Here is a 21,545-nt window from a genome sequence, read left to right on the forward strand (position 1 = left end):
CAGGTTTTTTCTTGTTGCTTTTTTTTTTTGAGACATGGTCTTGCTCTGTTTCCCAGGCTAGAATGCAGTAGTGTAATCATAGATCACTGCAGCCTTGAACTCCTGGGCTCAAGCGATCCCTGCCAGCCTCCCAGGTGGCTAGGACTACAGGCACAGCACCACACCCAGCTATTCTATTTTGTTGTAGAGACAGGGTCTCACTATGTTGCTCAGGGTGGTCTCAAACTCCTGACCTCAAGCAATCCTTCCACTTTGGCCCTCCAAAGTGTTGGGACTATAGGCATGAGCTACTATGCCTGGCCATATTTGTATTTTTAAATATCTTTCTTTATTACAATGATTTATTCTACATTGTCTTTCAAAAGTTTTAAAGTTTTCATATGTAGGGCAATGCATCTGGAATTTATTTTGTTGATGGTTGAAGTAGAGATCTAATTTTTAAGTTGTTTTGGCATATGGTAACCAGTGAGAAGCAGCTCTCTCCACACTTGTTTGAAATGCTGTCTCTGGTATATTAACAGAAAAAAAAACCGAAACTCTGTAAAATAATTTAGAGAGGCTTATTCTGAGCCCAATGTGTGTGACTGGTCTGGAGTACATGGCCTCAACAGATCCTGAGAAAATATGTCCACAGTAGCTGGGTTTGGTTTTACACATTCATGGAGACAGGAATTACACGTAAGATCTAAGCCAATACGTGGAAGGTGTACAGTGCTTTGGCCTGAAAAGGCCGGACATCTCTAAGCACATGGTGGGGCAGGATTACAGGTAACGGTGGGTTTAAAGATTCTTTAATTTGTAATTGGTTAAAGAAATGAAGCTTTGTCTAAAGGCTTGGAATATTTTAATTTAAGATAAGGATGTCTGTTAATCAGAGACAAGCCACTTGACCTTTACTGAAACTTAAGTGATCTGTTAAATAAACTGATGGCCTGTAGGTGTGGTTTAAGCTTTGTCTTGTGTGGCCTTAGGCCTGTTAAGGATTTAGTATCTTGTTACAAAGAGTAACTCTGAAAGGGAGAGGGCATAAGGAGGCATGTCTAACCTCCCTTCTCCTCATGGCCGACTACTCAACTTGAAGGTTTTTCTGGGGTCCCTTTGGCCAAGAGGGGGTCCATTTAGTTGGCTGAGGGGCTTAGGATTCCATTTTAATTTACAGGTATATTCAAGTTCCTGAATTTCCATGAGCCTTTCTTAGAGTCTCTCTTCTCTTGCATTGGCTAATTTGTCTTTCTATACCAAATTCCACTATTTTAATCATGATAGCTGTAAGGTTTTTGGATGGTCAGAGCCAGAGAAAGAAAGAGGAGCAGAGCAGAAAGGGGTAAGCAACGAGGCTTTATTGGAGCGCTCCCAGGCAAGGGTAACGGGTCCCAAGAGAGGGGCCTGGTCAAGGTTCATGGGTTCTGGGAGAGAGGGGCCCGAGAAGTCACGCTGCCCAGAAGTTTTGTGTGGGCTTATATATGTTTTACAGCTGGGGGATGGGGGTTTCTTTGGTGGGAAGATTGTTGGCGCGAAGAGTTAGGAATTTTCTGTAACGGTTTTAGGGTGGGTATTGAGAACTAGGAGGGGTTGGTGGTATGTATGGATTCCAGGAACCGAGACCCTTATCAGGGTAACCATCCAGGTGTGGCTATTCTTTAACTTAGCTGGGCCTTGCAGGCATTGTTTTAGGTAAGTCTCATGGGCTTCTTCTTTTTTTTCATTAGGGAGGGGAGGGGTGCCCGCCACCGGCCTCACAATAGCCTCATAATAAGGGGGTCGCTGTATATGGCAAGCCCTCTCCTTCCCTCCCTCTTGTCTTCTTCATATATTGCCTCTATTATTTTGGGCTCTTTTTTCCCCCATATGAAAAGCTCTGTTGGGATTTTGACTGAAATCACATTTATAAATATAGTTTATCTTTCTATTCTGGTCTTTTTTTGTCCTTCAATAAAGATTTTGTGTCTTTTATTAGATTTATTTCTTAGAACCTTATAGTTTTTGTTGCTATGGGAAATGGGGTCTTTTTTATCTATGGCATTTTCTAATCTAATTGATTATCACTGATGTAAAGGAATGCTGATGGTTTTTGCATATTGATCTTGTTTTGAGCAACCTTGTTGAACAATCTTTGTATTTATTTATTTATTTAGCAAGACAGGGTCTCACTCTGTTGCTCCAGCTAGAGTGCTGTGACATCAGCCTAGCTCACAGCAACCTCAAACTCCTGGGCTCAAGCGATCCTACTGCCTCAGCCTCCTGAATAGCTGGGACTACAGGCATGCGCCACCATGCCTGGCTAATTTTTAAAAAAAATTTTTTGTAGAGATGGGGTCTTGCAATGTTGCCCAGGATGGCCTCAAACTCCTGGCCTCAAGTGATCCTTCCACCTCAGCCTCCCAAAGTGCTGGGATTACAGGCATGAATGCCCAGCCAACATTCTTAATAGTTGTAAAAGCTTGTCAGTAGATTATCTCATGTTTTGTGTAAACAGTCACACTATCTTCATATGATGAGAGTCTTGTCTCTTTTTCTCAAAAAAAAAAAATTCCTAAACACATGGCCTCAGGGCCTCTCTCCTCAAGGCCACACCCCCTCTTTTTTCCTGGCCTGGTTCTTCTCTGTCCTGAGATTGTGTGTTTTATTCCTGGGAAGCCTGAGGCCACAGAAGGTCCATCCTCTGGCATGTGTGCTTAGTTCTGTGAGAGGGCCAATTTGGGGGACATGAAAATGTTTGTGAAAGCACTTAACACATGGTCTGATTTTCCTTAGAGATGCAGTAAACCTTCATTCATTCATTCATTCACCTAGGAAAGGTGGTCTCCATGACAACCAGTGCAGGATCTAGAATTTCCAATCTGGTAGGAAGTGGGGTTGGAAACTTGCCTCAAAGCTGCATTTACATAACTTTGAAAAATAAAATTTTTTCTTATCAGAGAATGGAAATTTAGCAGACTTAAAACCGTATCCTCACTTAAGCTATCATTTGGTATATTTCTCCCCATAAAAACTGCATGGCAAGCCAGTTCCTTCCCTCCCTCCTTCCATTCCTTCCTCCATCTCTCCCTCCCTCCCTCCCTCCCTCCCTTCCTTCCTTCCTTCCTTCCTTGTTTCCCCAAGTGTTAGCTGAGCATATACTAGGCCCTGCAGAGGATACAAAGATATACCAAATGAAACTGTGGTCTTGTCCACAAGGAGCTTACCTGAAGGCAGCCACTGAATAGTTATAATGCGAGAAAAGTCCAGTTGACCCTTAGAGAACGAAAAGGCACAGGAGTGCAGGGGGAGAGAGGAAACACCTCCAATCACGGAAGGCCTCATGGACGTGACAGTTGAGCTAGTGCTTGAAAGGCGAGTGGAAGTGGGACAGGTAGAGACAGGTTAGGCAGGAACCGAGGCTTGTAGCAAGGACAGGGCATGACAATATGACAAAGCCATGCAGTGGAGAAATGTGGTGCCGCCAGAGGGTGGTGAATATTGCAGGTCTACTGATGCTGGGAGTCGACAGGCATTGCCTTTTCCTGTGGTTCAAGAGGGCCCCCGCCATATCTGCACCCCGGCTAGCCAGAAAGCAAAAAGGGGAGGGCATACCGCTTCCCTTTAAGGGCAGGGCTTGGAGGTGACACACATCCTGTTCGCTACATTCTGTGGATCAGAATTTAGTCATATGGCCGTACTTGGCTGCACGGGAGGCTGGAAAATGAAGACTTTATTTTGGGAGGCCATGTGTCCAGCTAAGAGTTGGAGATTCCATTACTTAGGAGGAAGCAGAGAACGGACACAGGGGACAACTAGCGGTCTTTGCCATCATAACCATATTGGTGATGGTGACACGAGGATGGTGGAGAAAACCTGTCTGCTGCCTGAGACCAAGACCACGACTCCATAACCACAGGGTCAGGTGCCGTCTGTCATGTGTGGGTGGCTCTGCTCTGAGCCACCAGCAGCTGCCCTCCTGGTAGCAGGGGCACGAGGGCCTCAGTCCTGCAGGGGACCTGGGCAGTACACCACAGCACCCACCGTGTCCCCTGCCTAGAGTGACCTTCTGCCCTCCAGGGAGATCACCTCCTGCCAAGACACCATCGATTTTACCCCCTCGAGTCTCCTTTCCGAGACGTCTAGTACACCCGTAGTACCTGTCCACCTCTTCTAGCACTTGACGTTGTATAGTCTTAACTGTTCAGATGCGGTGTCTCATTTCACCAACTAGGTTGTTTGAGAAATCTGAGGTGTGTGGGTCCCCTAACTCCCACAAATTGCTCATAAAACAAGAGCTGCTGGATAAACTCCTGATAGCTGCTGGCTGCTGGCAGGCGTGACACTGAATGTGTCTTTGCAATTTGTATTTTGGGGTTTGCCTGGCTCTTGGATAGTTTTCTGTAGTTATGGATGTGATATATAGCACTAGAATGTCATAGCAAAAGATCAGTAAGTCCAACTCCCTCATTTTAGGAAGTGCCTCGTTGGAGGTGGACCTCACTTAGGCCAGTGGTTTCCAAACTGTGTTCCAAGGAGCCCCGGGGTTCTGTGGAAGGGGCGGGAGAGCAGGGCGAGGGCATACCTGGAGCCCCGGCGTCACTAGTGCAGCCCCACTGTTGTCCATCTCATACGTGGGGGTCTTTCGAAACTTTATTTAAAGAAGTCTTTTATTTTTAAGTTTGAAAATCACTCTTTGAGCCTAATTCCCTCAAGGTGCAGACAAAGAGGTTGAGGACCAAGTCTGGCTGGGTTCCAATGCTGAAATAGCCCACTTGTGAATTTCCTCATTCTGGGTCCTGGGGAGCCGGCAGCGAACAGGCAGTTGGATGCAGGCCCTCCAGAAGCCGGCTCGCTCTTGATGGCATCAGACCACAGATAACTAAGCACATAGAAAATGCCAGCATGTGGCTCCAAGGAGGAAATAAGCAGGGGAAGGGTGGGAGGATGATGGGAGGGTGCAGTTTTAGGTGGGCCGGTCAGGGAAGTCCTCTCTGAGGTGGATGAAGCTCGGGGACTAAGCTGCTCGCTCTGAGGGAGGCGCGACTGCCCTGCAGCAGAAACGTGCTTGCACTCTCAGAAAGGAAGGTGGCTTGTCCTTCCCACAGGAAACAGGCTTCAAAACCACCTTGCACAGCAATGCAGGGTCCAGAGGGGTGGTGGGAGCCCCTGGTTCACATGTGTGGGCCCCGCAGCTCGCAGAACCACTCCTCTGGTGCAGACAGTGTTACTAAAGTTCGGCCCTTGTCCCAGAGGCCGAATCAGTGAGAACTAAGATGAGGACAAGTGGTTTGAGGAAAAGGAAAGAAAGTTTACTAATTTGCCCACAAATGAGGAGGGCGGCAGACTAGCGTCTCAAGAGACCACCATCCTGCCTTTGTAGAGCCAGCTCCTGTGGTTTAAGATGCTAGAAACCCAACAGCAAAGAACAATTTCCTGCCCCTTGGATCACTGGCCTCAGGCAGAAATGCAACCTTAATTCCCAAAAAGGTTGGGGTTTTAAAGAGACAACTCATAATACATGTGCCCTTTTTCAGACCTTTACCTCTGTTACAAGAGGAGCCAGCGGTGTTCTGCTCTGCCCTCCACCTGGGTCCAGTGCCATCTCAGGCAGCTCCTGCCATCCCAGTGACTAAAGGCCTCTTGGGGCCCTGGAGCCAGGGTGGCTGAAGTTATTATCACTGGTAGGTGGCTCAAGGTGTATTCCAGGCCCACTGGGGACTCTGGGCCTGGCACGAGGGGTACAAGGCTACCTCTGTGAGAACCTGACTTTGGTAATTCCCTTCCTTAGTCACTCGTGCGCCTGTCTTTGTCACTCAGTTGAGGAATGAGACGCTGCCAGGAGTGGGGGAGAACACAGTTCCCAGGAAGGAAGAGGGCTGAGCTGGATTCTAGCTCTGCCACTGAGCGCTGTGGGTTCTTGGCTGGCCTGTAACCTGCCTCAGCCTTGGTTTTCCCATCTGTAACTTGGGGTTGGGAAAACACCCCTTGGACATAACGATGAGGGACAAAAGAAGTCATGAATGTGTTCTAGGCACAGTGCCTGGCAGATATTCATCACGAAATAAGTCTTTGATGAATGAATGTTGGATGAATGGATGAATAAGTGGAAAGAAAATTATCTCGAAATACAAAAGCATAGGTAAAGCAGTATTTTCCAAACTCATGGATATCCTAGAGAACTGATTAAACTTTATTAAAATAAATAAACAAAGGTGACTGGAATCCAACCTGGTCCAATTAATGTTTTTACTGTTGTAATTGTGAGCTCATCTGCACAAGGACTTGGTTTTTCTTTTTATTTATTATTGTTTTGTTTTGTTTTTGAGACAGAGTCTCCCTTTTTCACCCAAGCTGGAGTGCAGTGGCATCATGATAGCTCACTGCAACCTTGAACTCCTGGGCTCAAGTGATCCTCCTGCCTCAGCCTACCAAGTAGCTGGGACTATAGGCATAAGCCCCAACACCTGGCTAATTTTTCTATTTTTTATGGAGATGGGGATCTCACTCTTGCTCAGGGTGGTCTCAAACTCCTGGCCTCAACCAATCCTCTTACCTCGACCTCCCAGAGTGCTAGGATTATAAGTGTGAGCCTTTTTTCTTTTTATTAAAAAAAATTTTTTTTATAGAAATGGAGTCTTGCTATGTTGCTCAGGCTGATCTCGAACTCTTGGGCTCAAGCGATTCTCGTGCCTCAGCCTGCCGAGTAGCTGAAACTGCAGATGCTCATCACTATACCCAGCAAGGACTTGGTTTTTCTGTGGGACTTCTGTGTGGCCTGGGCCGTGGAAGGACCCATTTCAGCTGGTTTGCTTTGGCCCTGGCCAGGCACCCCATGGTTATGGCCAAGTTGGGACCAATTTTCATGTTAATTACTCTGCAGGTTGTACCAATTCAAGCTCTAAACTGCATGTAATGCAGGCTAAGGGGTTTGATCTTTTTGTGGGACATTCGGTTTTTTTTTTACCCAGAGCCCTGGCAGGCACAAGCCACTGGCACCTCTCAATGGTCAGGCGGCCTTTGGAGGGTCCTGGCTTTAAGCAGAGGTCTCAGTTCACCCAGCTCAAGACCATAGTCCCTGTTCCTGCCAGTTTCTGGTCTGGTAACAGTCCCTCCAGCCACCACATCATTAGCTTTCCTTCTGGTGCCACTGGTTTTTGTTCCCTCTGCATTTTTTCCCTTTCTTTCTCGTGAGTTCAACCATGTCTTACAATTTTGTTTTATATTTTATTTTATTTTATTTTATTTTATTTTAAATTGGACTTTTTGTTGTTATTGTTCTTGTTCCTGAAGCTGAAGTGGTTCCTCTTTAGCTCAGCTCACAATATCACTGGAGTTGGAAGTTTCTCCAATGTTCTTCAAGACATGAACGAGAACCTCCATATTTTCCTGTTACAGGTATGTGTGTGTATGTGCGTGTGTGTGTTGCCCAGATGTAACTTGGATTTCGGTCCCAACTGCTGGGTGCAATTTCAGAATCAAAATGTCTTTATTAAAAATCATTCGCAGAATCAGCCGCCTGAGATGGCAGTGTTTTCTGTAGAAAGGTAGACTGCTCAGATTCCATCCTAGTGTCATGCTAATGATAGCTATTTGCCAAGCACTTAGAATGTGCCAAGGACTGTGCTGAGTGCTTTGTATGCCTCATTTACTTTAATCCCTTAAAACCCTATCAAGCAGATAATATATTATACTCAGTTACAAATGAGGAAACAGGGATTTAGAGAGATGAGATAATTTTCCCAGGTTTATACAACACAGCCAAGATGGATTTCTCTCTATTTCTACATTCTACACCCTCTCTACTCATGATTTCAGAAGGTGCTTTGCAAACAACACGACAACTGTCTTGCTAAACTCCAGGGCCAAGTAATTATTTCCACATTGGTTAAGAAAGTGAAATCGAATGGCATGACAAATACAAGAAGGACTTTTAATAAATACTATAGAAATGATGTTATTATGGGGTGGTTGTTGAAACTCCCACTACTGTTTGGGAATCAGCATCTTTCAACTCATTTAAAGGAACTTGTGTCTCACATGTTTAAACCTCTCCAGCCAAATGGACAAAGATTTATCTTCCCCAAACAATTCCTTGGACTTTTAAGTAGAACATAGGGTAGAAAATCTGGTGAAGCTCTGAACGTGTGGGTTACACAGTGGAAACATCTATTTGGAAAGCGACTCACGTAGGCGACGTACATTAATTAATCCCTCCCCTCACAGCAGCACTAGCTGAGCCCTGGGGGTGCCTAACAGCCTTGCTTGATCTGTGGGGTTTTTTAATTTAATAATAACAACCTTTTTGTTTTGGAATAATGTTAGATTTATAGAAAAGTTGCTAAAATAGTACAGATAGTTCCCGATATCCTTCACCTGGTTTCCCCCAATGTTAACACCTTACACTTGTTAACACTGAGACATCAATACCGGTGCATTACTATTAACCACACTGCAGGCTTTATCAGAATTTCACCGGTTTTCCCACTAATGTCTTTTCTTTGTCCCGGGATCCAATCCAGGATCCCACACTGCATTTGGTGGATCCATTTTTAAACCAGCTCACTTAGACTGTACTAAAATAACATTGTTTTCTTTGCTTCACTTTGGGCTCAAATTCAGGAAAGACAGTTGAGCTTCATTTCCAGTTTTAGGGGGACAATATGCAAACACACGGTGCACAAACCTCCAGACTTTTTTGGCTCCGGTGAGTTGGGAGTTGACCCGTCGATCCCGAGGGTAACCCAACTCTGTCCTCCTGAAACCACCACGTAAGGAAGAATCTTCTTCTCCGCTGGGCTTAGTCTTGTGTCCCTCCACGTGGGAGCGCGAGTGGGAAGGACGCTGGGCGGAGCAGAGGGCTCTGCCCTTTGCTCTATCAGACCTCAAGTCTGGCCGCGTCACCAAAGAATTCCCCTGTCCTCAGACCACTCGGAAAGATCCTTGTCAGCCCGGCAGAGTGGAAACCCTCTTCAGGCTCCTCCTTCAGTTTGTTCATTCATTCACTCATCTTTCACTCATTTATCATGAGTTTATTCAGCAAACATTTCCTACCGTGTCCCAGGTACTAAATTATTAATAAGTGCTGGGGAGCAAACAAAAATAGTCCCTGCCCTTAGCATTAAATAGTTCATTTACTCATTCTTGAGTATCTACTTACCTTGAATTCAACACTGAGCTAGGCAATGGTGGGGGAGAAGGGTACTCTTTTTTTTTTTTTTGAGACAGTGTCTCACTCTGTTGCCCAGGCATCAGCCTAGCTCACAGCAACCTCAAACTCCTGGGCTCAAGCAATCCTCCTGCCTCACCCTCCCGAGTAGCTGGCATGCGCCACCATGCCCGGCTAAGTTTTTTTCTATATATATTTTTAGCTGTCCATATAATTTCTTTCTGTTTTTAGTGGAGACGGGGTCTTGCTCTTGCTCAGGCTGGTCTCGAACTCCTGAGCTCAAACAATCCACCTGCCTCAGCCTCACAGAGTGCTAGGATTACAGGCGTTAGTCACCGCACCCAGCCCGAGAAGGGTACTCTTGATTTAGGCCCTGTCCTCAAGGGATGCCGCCAGCCAGAGAGACAGGGCAGCGGCTGGGCAGCCTGAGATCAGTGGTGTAGACAGTACATGCCAGAGGCAGTTGTTCAGGGCACGGAGAGGGCTCAGCGCAGGTGACCGGGGAAGGCTTTATGGAGGAGGCAGAGAGATGGCAAAAAATAAAAGTGGCGGTGGGTGGCTGGAGAGTAGCAGGAGTTTTCAGGATGTGTTTATCACTGGCCTGAAAAGCGGCTTCAGGCTGGGGGCCTACATTTGAATGTGTGATTTGGGTTCAGTTTCTCTGAAGAGAGTCTTCCTGTCTCCCGGGGACATCTGAGCCCTTAGGAGGTGGTGCCTAAGCTGGATCCTGGAGAGGCAGGTCCCCAAGGGCCTTCGTGGAGCTATATGGTCCCACCTTCTCATGCCACAGTGGGACACGGAGGCTCTGAGGGGTGACGTGCGTGTCCCTGGTGGAGGCAGCGAGCTGTGGTAGAAACAGCACTGGCTTCAGGCCCTCAGGACTTGGAGGCCAGCGCTGCTGGTTTCTAGCTGGGTGACTTTGGGCAAGTTACCCTTCAGCCTCAGTTTCCTCATCTGTAAAGAGGAGATAACCATAGCACTTAACTGCAAAGAGTGTCGTGAAAATTAAATGAGACAGTGAGGCCTCAGAACCTGGCACAGAGGCTGGAAACAAGGAGGTACCGAAAAGTAGTAGCTATTAAGAGCAGTCAGTCCTGTGGTTGCACGAGGACTTCAAGGTGCACGTAACATAGATGGAGAGAGACTCAGGTGACAGCCCCAACAACTGGAGCCTCAGACATCTGGGGCATGAATAACTCCAGGTGGCGGAAATTAGCCTTACTCACTATGGTTTCGAAAGAGGGAGGGAACCCGGTTGGCAGGGAGGCCCGGGCGTTCCTCTGCAGTAGCGCCCTAATTAGAGAGAATCCCAAGTGAGGACACGCTCTGAGATCACCTCCTCTGGAAGTCCCCTGACCACACACACAAGGTGAAACAACTCCTAAGACTAAGTGGTGACTACTTCACAGCAGTCACATCATCCTGGTGTCCCCTGGGAGGTACAAGCAGCATCTGTAGGGCAAGATGGGCCACAGCCTAGATGGAGGCAATACTGGTTTCCACGTTGGAGCAGGATCCCAAGGGGACTTCTAGGTCCACCAAAGAAAACAGAGAGAAAAGGATGGGGGCAATGGCCCTGAGTACATTATAGTTTCCAGAGAACTTTCTAGACACAGCACCTCTCCACCTGCTTCACCCCAGGGTGCTGAGTAAGACCCTGCAGTGCAACGTTGGGAGGTGGTGCCTGGGTTCTCGGGGAGAGGACCATGGGAGCCAGATGAGGCCCCAGGCCCTGTACCTGAGGACTGGGAAAGAGGCTGGGGACGCCTTGCTAGGAGCCCAAGTGATGAACCAGCCCGAGACACTTCTGTTTCCATAGCAACCAGATATAAGACAATCTGAACTTTTAAACCCAATTCTTTAGCAAACTCTTAGAGAAAGGTCTGTGTGGAGGATTGTTATTATCCATAAAAAAAATATTGTTTGTTTTGATTTGGTTTGGTTTTAAGTGCTAAGTAGGTCAGAGTTGCTTTGCTTTTGGCTAAAGCCTATAATGCATTCAGAACAGAGCAGAAAAACGCGAGTTTTCTCATATGCTCTAGTCTGCTAACAAAAACTGTGTGCCCTAGGGTATACCCACCCCTTGTCATTTATCCACCCGTCTAGCCAATATTTAATGATCTTAACCTTCATCCTGGGTGAGACGTCTTGCCTCTACAATGAGAGAATTAGTTGAGACTATTTTTGATTCCGGCTCATAGAATCTGAAGAGTTTCAGGGTGGCACTTGGAGGGGCTTCCTTCCTAAGGTGAGGAGGGGCGATGGGACAGAGTTTAGGACCCCATCTAGCTTCAACCCAGAACAGCTCTGTTTTTAGCTGTTTCATATATTGAGTTTCCATTTAAGGTTTGTTTTGAACAAAGGCTTTCTGACTGAAAATTTGCTGACCCAGAGTGTCTCTATGGGCCTTCCAGTAGGGACACAGTAGCTTCAAGCCACATTGTTTTTCAGTCAATGCCCCTGCGGTGCAGGGTAGAGAAATAAAATGGTGAATAAACCAGGGTCACTGCTCCTCAGGGGGTCGCTGTCACTGTGAGGATAAACTGAGATCACAGATGCGAAAGCCTGCTTGGGTAAACGGCTGTTGTTAAGGCATGAATTATTTTTATGGTGGAGTCGGGCAGTCAGGATATACCCACAGGAAAATGCAGCCTCAATTCATCCTGCAATTAGGGACCAGATAGGAGCAGCAGACTCCCAGGTGCTCCATGCAGGGATTCCGAGACTTGCCAGGGCTTTCCTGCGAAAGCGCCGCTCGCCGGTGCCTCCCCAGGGGCTGTGCGCTCCCCTCCCGGCTCGGCTCGCTGCTCTGGTGCCCCCGCCTCCCCGCCCCAGCTGCCCGGGAGCACGGCCGCCGGCGGCTGCGCCTCGCGGTGATTGGTCGAGCTGGAGGCTGTTGCTAGGCTACCAGTCCCACAGTCCCATCCTCATCCTCCACGCAGATCATCCAGCAGAGCAGACCTAATTCCCGCACCCTGCAAAGGGGATCCCCAGCAGCTTCAATTGTCAGCCCAAGAGCCAGTCTTTCTAGGATTTTCCACTTAAAAGAGGCTGTGTGGAGGAGGGGAAGAGAAACCCTCTATTTTTACCCTCTGGGTCATCTTGAATAGCTACTTTTCTCTCTTGGCCTCAGTGTCCCCCTTTGATTTCTGGAGTTCGTTTATTTATTCATTCTTCATGCGTACATGCATGCTTATTAAGTGCTTACCATGTTCTAGGGGAAAAGGAATGAATAAGGCAGAGACCATCCTTGCCCTCCTGAAGGGGGGAATATTATCCACTTAAATAAGATAAGCACATATCCAAGTATCCCTTTTCTTCCCCTGCAATAATTTTGCTAGCCCTCCTTTCCCCTAAACCTCCAGGGTCCCCCAAGTTGACAGGAGAGCGAGTGCACTGCCAACCATGCCTAACTATTCTGAAGCAGGGCAATGCCCCCCTCATACCACACTTTTAGTTTGGTCCTTTGATTCCACATGTGAGCCTGACCACAACTGGATGAGGACGTGGGTCAGGGGCATTGTTCCCTGTTCAGATGAGTAAGCTGAGAGTCAGAAACATCAAGAATCCTTGTCCATGATCACATAGGCGATTGCTGGAATAACCATACTGAGCACTTACTGTGTGCAGGCACTTTGAAAAAAAAAAGTGCTTCATAACAACCCAGTAAGGTAGGTATTCTTATACCCATTTTACAGGTGGCAAAATTGAGGCTAAAAGAAGTTATTTAACTGGCCAGTGATGACCCAGATAGTATGTGGTGAAGCTAGGATTTGAACCAAACCTGCCTGACTCCAAATCCTGAGCTCTTTCCAAGAAATGGATGTGTTCACAAAAAAGAGTAAAGACTCTCTGAGTGGCTAAAACTTGGAAATATGGCTTGAAGTGCCCTTCAAAATCTCCCAGTCCCAGTGTCTTATTATTTTTCTACTGAAGTTCTTGGCCCAATAGACTCTTAAAACCTGGTGAGCTGACCACACTAATCAGCATGGTTAACTCTGTTATCTACCCATCTATCTGGGACAACCTTGCCTTTGAACTTTTATTGGGTAATTAACTTAAGTAGTTCTCTCCTGGGAGCATCTCCATAATTCTCAGATTTTCTTTTCCTTTGTTCACACGTTGAACAAACACTAAGCACCCACCAAGTGTTGTGGGAGGCTTGGTGGGTGAAATGAGTATGGCCCATCTCTACCCTGGAGGAGTTTCCAGCCTACAGGGGAGGTTTCTGAAGGGTCTTCTATGGGCAAAGCACAGTGATAGACCATTGAGAGGGACGAGGAAGACCACAAAGACCAGCCCTCAAAGACTTTCATTCTCTGAGCGGAAGCGGGTGTGGTAGTGTGAGCTAGGGGTGGGCATGGGCACCCTGGAGTTCTCCGATCAGGATGCCTTGGGCCTGCAGTGCCGCTTCTAAATCCCACCTTGCTGTGGTCTGTGTGGGACACTGGCAGCCTGCAGCGTGGAGGAAGGAGGCCTTTAAATTGGAGAAGGTGCTGGAAAGTATGGAGATGTATAAAGAAGGAAGCTAAATTTATTCCTTCTCCCAGCACCCAGCAATCGCTGCGCTTAACACTTGACTTTCTACCAACATAGACTTGTTTAACCAGAAGGTTAGTTGCTTCTCCCCCAAGTGGGAAAAGAAAGAGTGAGAAGAGAGAGTGTAAGAGAGAGACAGACAGAGAGAGACAAAGAGAGACACAGAGGGAGACAGACCCACACGTAGACAGAGACCTGGAGAGAAGCAGGAAGATGCAGAGATAAAGGCAGCCTTTGGTTTGTGGCTCCAGTGAGCAGCAGGAAAAAATTTTATACTGAGCACCAGACTGGGAGAAATCAGACAACCTCTTGCTCCCTCCCTCCCCGGCTACATGACTGGCGAGAGCATTGCTAATTCCCAGATAGCACCATTTTCAGATGTGAGTACACTGGAAATGTCAATACTGTTTCCATTATCTTGTCCACTGCTTTGTCTCTGTCACCCACCCCCACTCCTGAATAACTGAGAATTGACTGTAAATGAATGCTATACCAAAGCCGCAGTTAAAATAAGCATTACAAGGCTTTAATATGCATACCTTTGACCTAGCATTCTCACTTCTAGGAATTTATCCTAAGGAAAATAATTAAGGACATGGGCAAAGAATATAGCATGAGACTGTTCATGGCACCGTTATTTAGAAAAGCAAAAGAACAAACAAAAAAGGAAACAAACTAAATAGCCAACCCCTACTGGGGACCTGATCAATAATAATGGTATAACTTCACAATAGCTTTCCATGCTGCTTTTAAAATTGGGGTATAAATGGATATTTATTGAACTGGAAAGACACTCATGATACATTAGGTGAAAAAAGCAAGTTATAAATAGTGTATATAGTATGATTCCCTATAAGTAAGAATAAAAATGAAATATATAATCTAGGAAGATAGACCAGTGTTAGTTTCTGGGTGGTGGGATTATAAGACACTTTATTTTTTTTTTCCTTTTTGCTTATCTACATTAAAGAAATTTTTTCCCCACAATGAGCATGTGTGATCTATGTGGTAAGAACAAATTTCCTTGCATCTATCCAGTGGTGCCTCCTGCTGGGAGTCCAGGAGTGCTCGGGCAAGCTGGATCATGTGCCCCTGGCTGCAAGGCATTGTGGGAAAAGCCACTGACCCACATGGAGCATTAAGCTGCTCATTAAGAATTCCAAAAGCAGTGTGTCCCCACCCTGGTTAGACTCCCCAGCCCAGTTGGTCTTATGGGTGAGACCTCAGTGACCCAACACCTTGGCATCCAAATGCTTCATAACCTGAAGGAAAACATGACATGTGTGTCCATGTCAGCACATGGTAAAGCCAACTGCGCTAAAACTGCAGGGCCTTCCCCCCTGCCAGGAGCACCCTGCCCTCTAAGAGGGTGACAGAGAAGATGCTGTGTTGCTCAGGTCTGTCCTACTACATACTACACACACCCAGGGTGATTCTGAATGTTGGCAAGAAAAGGCTGTCACCATGGCAGCCTGGCTCACTCAGCCTCTTCATCCCTGGGATGAGTCCAACACCCAGGGAGAAAAGGTGGGATTTGGAGTCAGAAAGATCACTGCCTGGCTGTGTGACCTCAGGCAAGACACTTAGCTTTTTCTCTGCCTCAGTGTCCACATCTGTAAAATGGTGCTGAAGCTCCTTATCTTGTGCACCTCTAAGACTGGTGTGCACTAATCTGTGAACTGTAAAGCACAAGAGGAGTAGAGCATCCCTAGTTTTGATTTGTCTCCAGATTTCTGTGTGTGATTTTGGATAAATCGCTTAACCTCTCGGTGCCTCGGCTGCTCTCTTTATAAATAAGAGAGGAAGGTACATGGTGATGACTCCGAGGTAAACTGTGAGGCGCCGGTGAGAATCCCAAAATCTCAAAGCAGGAAGGAATCTTAGCCCTTACCACCCACATGGGAATCCCTTTGATAAGCTCTCCAACAGAGATACCTGTGCAGCCTCTGCTTGGTTACCTCCCGCAGCAGAGAGCTCACAACTGCACAACTTCCCAGGTAGCCGGTGCTACCTGGCACTCACTGTAAGAAAGTTCTTCCATATAGGATGTTTTACAATTAGATATTTGGTTTAAAAATGTAGCATTCCTTTACAGAGCTATTTCCACTCCAGATTTCCCAGGGGGCTTGCACAGGGTAGGAATGAGCAGTGGTCAGCAAAAAGCAGAGGCAGGCTCGGCTCTGGAAGCAGCTTAGGCTTAGTGTAGTCAAAGGAGCCTGGGTTCTGGGGTCTCACATCCTCGGTTAAAATCCTACTTTGTCCGCTTACTCACTGGCTGACCCTGGGCAAGTTATATTACCTCTCTGAGCCTCAGTTTCCCTATCAGTAAAATGAAGATCGAAATACCTACCTCACAGTATTGTTGTAAGAATTAAGCAAGTTAGCACTTTTCATTAAGCTTGCAACCCAGACTTCCCTGGTGGCATTCTGGGGACTTGGGGTGGGGAAGGTTACGCCCTCTCTGCCACCCTGGAACAGCACATCTGCCCACGGAGCGCCTGGCATGTGCGAGCCTGCGTGTGCTCCTTCAGGGCCATCCCCCTCTCAGCCTTGTGCCAGGGGCCATGAAGGAAAGATGACATAATGGCTTCAAAGTTCACGCCCTCCTGGCAATTCACCTGCCTCAAGGCCAACACCCCCTCCCTGCCCACAGACTCAGTGCTAAGCAAGTGTCCCAGGGTGTCATTTGGTAAAGACTTTCAACTGTCTCAGTGTTTTAATAGGAATCTCAGAGAGGGCCCACGAAAGTGTGGTCTGGCGGCGGGCTTCCAGGAAGGAAAGCTATCTCGGGGTGGGAAAGTGTTCCTTTAGCCGTTGATGTGAAAATTTCTGTCATGCAGCCACTCCTGGACAGAGAGTCAGGGTGTCCAGCTCTGCCACACCCGGCTGTGGGCTCTCTGGGGCCACTGACTTCATTCTTCAGCCCTGCGCTTTCCCCCTCTGCAAAATGGCAGGCTGACTGCTGGGACCTTGCAGGCCTCAGAATTCTAGGTTTTCCCATTTGTCGGGTGCAGGATGAGATGGCAAAATCACCCTAGGCCCACTGGCCCCCGGATGCCACCGACCACCCGCTCCTCTCTGCTTCCTCCGCAGATGAGTACCTCAGGGTCCTCAACCTGGGCGTGTCCGAGGTGAGGAAATCCTTCCTGGGGCCCTTTTCTCCGTCCTGCAATATGGTGAAGATGATGAGGAAGTTTCTGTACCAGGTCCTGCCGGATGACTCCTACAAGGCCACCACGGGGAAGCTCCACGTGACCCTCACCCGCTTCACGGATGGAGAGAATGTTGTGGTTTCAGAGTACACGTCCAAGGAAGAGCTCATCGAGGTGAGGCGCTGGGCCTGGGGAGGGAGGCTGGGGGCGGCTGGGGGCTGCACCTGCTCTCTCAAGACAGCGCGGGGTGCGCCGTCTGTCTGCCGTCGTTCCCTAGTCCTCCCCTTCCTTCGTGCTCCGCATCTCTCTGTGCAGGGCGCAGTTAGATGAGACGGGCACAGAGAAGCCCAGGACAAAGCAGGCTTGGTCACTGTCCTCAGCACCTCAACACCCAGAGTCCCCAGAGCTCAGCCCCTGCTTTTGCCTGTGTCCTGCCCGGCCCTCTGTGCTAATCCTGAAGCTTCTCAGAGGCCCGGGTGCGACCCAGAGAGGACCATGCCTCCTTTAGGGCCTCCCAGCCTGGGTTGCAGTGAGTCCTCCCTGAATTACTCCCAGTTTGGGGGGACAGTCAGGCGACATGGGCCCTTCTGCCCCCTCTCTTTCAGTGGCCCTTGTTAAAGGATTGAATTATCTATCACTAAATCAGTTATTGTTTAGAAAAGTGCATACCAACCCAACAGTACACTGTTCTTGTTCTAAGCTCATTCTATAAGTTTTATCTATGCATCATAATACCGTTGCTGGAGAGTGCCATGGACAGGCCCAATTTCCTTTCAGGACAAAGAGGTTAAACTGCATCGACCTCCATCCCATATTTCCACTCTCCTCCTCTCCTCCAAATACAGGCCCTTTGCCACCCATTCCCACATCCCACACTGGCCTGGCCATGGTCCTGGGGGCGGAAGACGAACAGGCGGTGGGCACGGACCCCCTCCACATGGCTCATGGCCCCTGAAGTTCATTAGCACCCTGATATTCAGATCCGCCTCCTCACACCCTCCCGCCTTCTGATGTCATCTCTGACTGTGGCAGTTTTCTCTCCCCAGCCCTCTCCCCCCGCACAGCCCACTGCCACCAGGCCACCATAGCACACCTCATACACACCGGGCCTCGGGGCACCCTCTGCCTGCATCCCCTCCCTCCCTCTCCCCTGCTTCTCCTCTGCAGAATGGGCACTCCTGCCCCACCCCACCCTGGGGCCACAGTGCCCATGTCACCTCCATCAAAGCACCTGTCACCCCACTATACTGTCGCCTCCTTGCTTCCTCCCCCTCTTTGACATTCCCAGGCCTGGCCTGGGACCAACACACACTAATGGCCGTTGAGTCCCATTGGTTTCATAAAAATTTGCCATCAAAAGTGACCCCGGAGACATTGGGACCACCTTCCCCCTTTCAAGTTCTGGCGTCAGGCCCAGACTGACCAAGTAGGGAATTGAACTCAGGGCTCTGCTCCTCAGGGCGGTGCCTTCACCATGGGTTTCAGGAGGTCCAGGCTGCTGGTGGGTGGTCTGGGGCGGACAGGTGAGTTGTCCCCGCCCAGCGGCCTCCACCTCTCAGGCCTGTCCCCTCCCACAGGCGCTGTACTGCAGCTGCTTCATCCCGGTGTACTGTGGCCTCATCCCCCCCACCTACCGCGGCGTGGTGAGTGCTCCCTCGTGGTGAGGGGGGGAGTTGGGATCCTGGGGCACCTCGGGGTCCCTGTAACCCACATCTGGGGGAGGGCTGAGGGGTGGTCTCAGAATGCAGTGGGAGGCCCCAGAGTTAGAAAGTTCTTCTTTTTTTTTTTAAATTCAGAATTCCCAATGTGGCTGGATTTGGGAGGCTTTAAGATGAACTTCCCCAGCTGGTTGGGCTTCTCTCTAGCCCCACCAACCCATCACCGAGCTCGGCACATCAAGGCTCCCCACGCTTGTCTGATGCTCCCAGACTTGATAGACAGTGTAGAACACTGGCCCTGAGCGCTGGGACCCGGAGTCTCAAAGGATGAGGATGTCTGAGACCTTCTAGGCCAGTGCCTCACAGACTTTCATGGCCCAGGAATCTCTCGGGGGGCTGTGAAATAATCCAGATGCTGACCCAGCCGGTCTGGGGAGGGGCTGAGATTGTGCACCTCTAACCAGCATCAGGTCACGCCAGTGCTGCGGGCCCACGGGCCACACTCAGAGTAGTGAGGGTCTAATCCAGGCCTCTCCTCCTTTCATACACAGAGAGAATATGGCCCAGAGACTAGCATTCACGTAGTAGATGGAGCCCACATTGCATGTGGACAATCCTCAGGCACCCCAAGAGTTAGAGCCTTGGTGTTTGTTGTCCTTCGTTTTTAGGTGAGGATGTGGAGGCCCCAGGAAGGGAAGGGCCCTGAGGGTGGACACGCAGTGAGGCTGTGGCAGGGAAGCGTGGTCCCCCTCACAGAGCCCAGGAGCCCCACTCTCAACACCATTAAGATGCTGGGGGGGGGGGCGCAGTGCAGGAACAGAGCACTGGGCTGGGAGTCCAGAGGCCAGTGTGGACTCACCAAGTGGCCTTGGGCACACCACTCACCCACCAGAACCCCAGTCTCAAGGCTCATGCTGAAGGGTCTTCTGTCCCTGCTGCCCCTTGATGTGCTCCCTAAGTGGGGATGAGATCTCTGACCCCAAATGAGCATTTTGCACTCCACCCCTCACAGAGGTACATCGATGGGGGCTTCACGGGCATGCAGCCCTGCTCCTTCTGGACCGACTCCATCACCATCTCCACCTTTAGCGGGCAGCAGGACATCTGCCCCCGGGACTGTCCCGCCATCTTCAACGACTTCCGCATGTTCAACTGCTCCTTCCAGTTCTCCCTGGAGAACGTGGCCAGGATGACCCAAGCACTGTTCCCACCGGACCTGGTGGTGAGAGGCAGGAGGGGCCTAGGAGACAGGGGAATCGGGGGAAGGTGACAGGGCCTGGGGCTGGGATCAGGGAGCCAGTTGGCCCCACTCAAGTTCCATCTGTGTCTCCTCCCCTCAAACAATCCCTTACACCTCCTCCTAGACCAGCATCTTGGCCGTGCTGCTAGCTAGCTGTATGGCCTTCAGTAAGTCCCCTATGCTCTCCCAGCCTCAATTTCCTCCCCTGTTAAATGTGTTGGTGTCAGAACCACTGATAGATGTTAACTGAAGCCTTCTACCCTGACAGTCAATGTACCAAAGCAAGGGTCAGCATACTGTAGCCACGGGCCACATCGAGCCTATGGCTTGTTTTTGTGCAGCCTGTGAGCTAAGGATGGGTTTTCCATTTTTAAAGAGTTGTAAAAAAAAAAAAGAAGAAGAAGAAGAAATAGAAGAACATACGTCAGAGACTGTATGTGGCCAGCAAAGTCCCAAATACTTTGTGTCTGACCCTTTACAGAAAAGGCATCCTAGGCAATATCTCATGTAATCCTCTCGCATCCTCTGCGATAGGTGCTATTACTGCCCCCATTCTACAGGTGAAGAAATTGAGGCTGGGAGAGGTTACATCCGCAGAGCCCAGATCTGAGCACAGACTCCAAAACGGGCTCTTCCCATGGCCTGAATGCGCCTTCTCTGGTTCCGCCGTAACATCTCACCCTCTCCCGCCCAGGGGCGGCTGCGGACCAGCTGGGGATGGTGTGACTCATTAATGCAGCTCTCCTGGGACATGGGACCAGGAATTGCTGCCCAGTTCTTCTTAGCAGATAGTGAGGGAGGGGACACTGACTGGATGGGACGTTTTGCAAAACCCATCAAATAAAGTTCAAGAGCAGTGAAAGTAGCTGCAGCCGTATTTTCCTGGCGCCCCACCCTCAGATCCTGCACAATTACTACTACCGAGGCTACGACGACACGGTCCTGTACTTGAGGCGGCTGAGTAAGTACCCAGGAGGGCCCCGGGACGGGAAGTGTTGGGGGGTAGGGCAGGACAGGAAGCAGAAGGTCTGAGTAGAGGGGCACCCCCCCCCCCGCCCCGGCCTGTGACGTGGAGACACCCTTCACCCGGGAGGGCTGGAAACGGGGGTGGGGACCCGACAGCCCACATTGTCCAGGACACGCCACTGGGGCCAGAAATCAGGATCTCCGTGGAAAGGGGGCTTCGGGGTCAGCTAACCGCACAGTGTCTAGCGTATTCGTGCACATGTATTTATGGATTTAAAAACTATGTTTGGGAAGTATATAGTTCAAATCTTCCTGGAGAATTCCATTTTCATGTTATGTCACTCTCTTCTACTTTATTCTCTTTCCAATAAAACCATACTGCTCACGTAGAACTAGCTGTGCCTAGTTTATATCGTGTAAGACGTTGAGTGACATTGATCAACCAATCAGAGAGCAGAGCCCCGGCCCTGCGCGGGTTGGAAAGGTGCGTCCCTGCGCGTTACCGGCGGGAGGGAAGGTGCGGGTGGCGGCGCTGGATGCGCCCGCTGCGTTAGGCCGTGGCAAGCATCTTCGCTAAGAGAAATGAACAAATTCTCAATTTGCCATATTGAGAATTAATTCCTTCGAACGCATTTTCAGAACAGGGGATTATTGGATCAAAGAGTGCTTTCCTAATGCTCTACCTGAAGCTTTCTCCACGCGGCCACGTGGTCCACGGGACGGGCCCGTCCGCAGTCGTGCGACGTTCCGCCGCAGCGTGCGGCAGGCTTGGCTCAATTGTTCTCTGAGTTTCCAGATGTTCCCTATTAGAGGCAAGGCTGTGGTGACCTTTTTTGTGTGCATAGGTTTAAACAATACTTTCG

General features: G+C 49.2%; 1 protein-coding gene across 1 annotated transcript in view; it reads left to right on the forward strand.

Moving 5' to 3' along the window:
- The window catches only part of PNPLA1 (patatin like phospholipase domain containing 1), a 37,389-nt gene that overhangs the window by 4,135 nt on the left and 11,709 nt on the right, over positions 1-21,545 (forward strand). Inside the window, 4 exon segments of the mRNA XM_045542202.1 lie at positions 16,760-16,992; positions 18,396-18,461; positions 19,489-19,698; positions 20,617-20,677. Of these exon segments, the coding sequence (XP_045398158.1) occupies positions 16,760-16,992; positions 18,396-18,461; positions 19,489-19,698; positions 20,617-20,677 (570 nt within the window).

The sequence above is a fragment of the Lemur catta genome, chromosome 2 (genome assembly GCF_020740605.2).
Source record: "Lemur catta isolate mLemCat1 chromosome 2, mLemCat1.pri, whole genome shotgun sequence".
NCBI classification, from domain to species: Eukaryota; Metazoa; Chordata; class Mammalia; order Primates; family Lemuridae; genus Lemur; species Lemur catta.